Source organism: Pristis pectinata, chromosome 35, assembly GCF_009764475.1.
Source record: "Pristis pectinata isolate sPriPec2 chromosome 35, sPriPec2.1.pri, whole genome shotgun sequence".
Lineage (NCBI taxonomy): Eukaryota > Metazoa > Chordata > Chondrichthyes > Rhinopristiformes > Pristidae > Pristis > Pristis pectinata.
Genome location: NC_067439.1, coordinates 9930916 through 9934122, shown reverse-complemented (window position 1 = coordinate 9934122; position 3207 = coordinate 9930916). Strand labels below are relative to the sequence as shown.

Here is a 3207-nt window from a genome sequence, read left to right as displayed (position 1 = left end):
ATGGGCTGAAAATTACGGAGAGAGACAAGAGGCTGCAGATACTGGAACTTGGAGTAACACACAAGATACTGGAAGAACTCAGTGGGCCAGGCAGCATCTATGGAGGGAAATAGACAGTTGATGTTTCAGGTGGAGACCCTTCATATGGACAGGTGTAGGGTCTCTATCCGAAATGTCAACTATCCATTTTCCTCCTGACCTGCTGAGTTCCTCCAGCATCTCGTGTGTTGCTCGAGACTTCCTGATGTTGGCCACCCCACCCAACGTTAGTTGTCCCTCCAAAGTGATGGATGGTGAATCAGGGAAACCAAAAAACCAAGCTTTCATTTTCTTTAGCAAATGGTCTTGGAAGAGCAAAAACATGACTTTTTTCCCCCCTCACTGCAGGTTGCAAGATGTTTGGAGAGAAGCAAATGGACGAAGAGCAATGACAATTTATTACATTTCCCAATCCTCACATTTGCAGTAACTGAAGAATATATTTTGACACGATCTCATGAATAGTGAACACCTTCTATTAAAAGTAAAAGCGATGTGGGTTTAATAGAAGGTTTTCACTTTGCTGGGAGAGTTCCGTGTCCATGGCTTGCGAGTATTTAAAGAGCAAAAGCAATCGAGGGCAAAGACTACGAAATGTTCTGGTTTAATTTAGCTATTGCCTTTTGGGACGGACGCAATCGAGCCTCTCTGATGTTTGTTTTGCAGATGAACTTATGGTGCTTTTAGTGTAGTTGGATTCTGATGTGTTAAGGCGTGCACGTAAAATAGGGAACGGTAAAAGTGTCGGAATCAGAACAGAAGGCAAGTTTGTTCTAAATACTGAAAGGGAGAGGACTGTTTACTGAAGTCTACTTTAATTCTTTAATTTTCTCCTCTACCGATTCCTTGCTGTCGTCAAGGATCTCGGCCACTTTCTTGCCCAGCTTGTAGAACTGGAAGGTCGGGATGTGCACGATGTCGCAGGCTTCCGCCGTGTCCTCCGAGTCGTCCACGTTCACCTCGTAGAACATCACCAGGTTGTTGAGCTGGGCCATCTCACTCATGGCCGGCTTGAGGCCCTGACACGTCTCACACCAGGTGCCCGAGAAGAAGATGACCACTAGCCGCTCGCCGGCCTCCCTGATGAACATGTCCAGCTGGCTCTTGCTGTTGATGGTCTTCAGCGGCACTCCCTCCACCGACTTGGCCGGGGTCTTCTCCGCCTCTGGCGGCTTGGCTGCAGCCGCCTTGTCCGGGCCCTCCGCCCTACCAGGAGGCGGCTCAGCCTTCAGGGGAGGCGGTCGTTTCTCAGCCTTGCCCGGGGCCTGCCCGGCTTTGGCGTGGGAAGGCCCCGACTCTCCCGGCGAACGCCCCGCCTTGGCCTGGGAGGCGGCCGCCTTGTCCGCCGGCGCGCCCTTGCCCTTCCTGGCCTTGCCCAGCGTGCTGCCCGCCCCCGCCATGTGCTCCGCACCACTTCCGCCCCGCTGCCGCCGGCTGCCCACGCCCACTTGTGACGTCACGAGCAAGCCCCGCCTCCGTCCCAATGGGAGACTTCCAATTGGCTGGTTGAAGGAGCCGGCCTCCTTTCTCCACCAATCGGAATAAGCACAATGAACGAACAATCTCGCCCCTAAAGACTTTAATGTTAATCTCATTCGACCCAGTCGATTTTAATGAAAGAAATCAGCTTGTTCTCCTGATGCCTTTCGTGACTGGTTAAGGCTGCTCACAATTCACCCAATCATTTGAGAGAACTGACTGACCCGCGAAAATAGGCGCATCTGATTGGTTTAGGGCCAGCCAATTAGACAAGAGAGAATGGCTTCAGCTTCGAGAATCGACGGGACGTCGAAGTTAACGGGCGCGGTTGGGGCTGGGAATGGCCGGGACGGAGCCGCCAGGGTTGCCGGTGGCTATGAGGCAGCGAGTATGTTGAGACGGCAAGTGTGTGCGGATAACCCAGTCGCCGAATGGGCCCGGACCCTCCGCTTCGCCCCCGTCAGCGACGGCGGGCGAGCGGGAAAAATCGGCTGGGCCCTGCGCATGCGCGCGCTCGAACGGCGCCCGAGCGTGTGAGTGACGTCATTGGACCGCCCTCCCGCGTGTGACGCGAGTCATCGCCATGGTTACCGCGTCAGTGCGGCCTTGTGCTGAACGTCAGGGTGGCGGGGAGAAGATGCCGGCTCAGGCACCACTGAGGTCGCAGGTCGACGAGCGCCCAGACTCAGGAGGAGGGGGTAAATCTATAAATGTTATCACAAAATCCGAAGAAACGTGACAAATTAAATTTAACGCAACGAATGTGAAGTCCTGCATTTTGGAAAAGCAGTGGTTGGGAGGCAATGTATGTAACTTGCCCAGGGGTGTGATAGGTGGACAGCCTGAGACTGGCATTCGCCATCTATGTCGGTGGTAGGACGAGTTATAAATAATTGTGTAATATTTCCTGGGCTTTGGATAATGCGGTCCAAAAAAATTAGAAATATTAAGCTGCACGGTTGTAAGTTGCTGATTATATCTCTGTCAGAGTACAGTGGGCAGTGTAATGGGTGCCGAGATCTTGCAGTGACTCTGGAGAACTTGGGATGGTTTGTCACAGAACAGAGAAGCTTGATGGAAAGTCAAAATTACAAGGGGGTTTGTTAAAGGGTAGAATGTGAAACTGTTTCTGATGGCAGAAGGGTTGGCGATTAGGATTTGGGTTTGTCAAAATGACGGGGGAGCTGAGAATTGTTTTGCATGCAGAGTTACTCTCCAATCCGCAAGAACCCCTGGCTTCTTTCTCTATTGCAAAACATCTTAAACTCACTTCTGTACCTCTACTCCAACCTCATTTTAACAAATAATTACAAACTTGGGAACTGACTGAACTGTGCCACAGCCATATCACTGAATTGTTTTTTTATCAAAGTTTTAATTGACATCCTATGTGTGATAAATGTAATCTTTTCCTCCTTGTGCTACTTGAACTGCCAATAGTCTTTGACGTGGTTGACCACACTTCCTTCTTTCAACACTCTCCCCTGAGGTTGAGTTGGATGAGACCATCTTCAGTTTGCTCTATTATTATTAGTGTGGTCGTAGCCAGAGGATTCGGAGATTTGCCCACAGTGGATTTTCCTCTTTCCCCCTTGCCCCATGCTGTTAACGTTGCTATCCCCCAAAGTTCTATCCTCAGCCTTCATATTTCCCATTGACGTAATCCCCCTCAGTGACATTATCCAAAAA

General features: G+C 50.7%; 1 protein-coding gene across 1 annotated transcript; it reads right to left on the bottom strand.

The window, feature by feature from the left end:
• Window positions 1-779: 779 nt before the first annotated feature.
• Window positions 780-1440, bottom strand: LOC127586374 (thioredoxin-like). Its single transcript, XM_052044290.1, has one exon. It carries the CDS (start codon window positions 1437-1439, stop codon window positions 849-851), a length of 591 nt encoding a protein of 196 aa, XP_051900250.1. The 5' UTR covers window position 1440; the 3' UTR covers window positions 780-848.
• Window positions 1441-3207: the final 1767 nt, after the last annotated feature.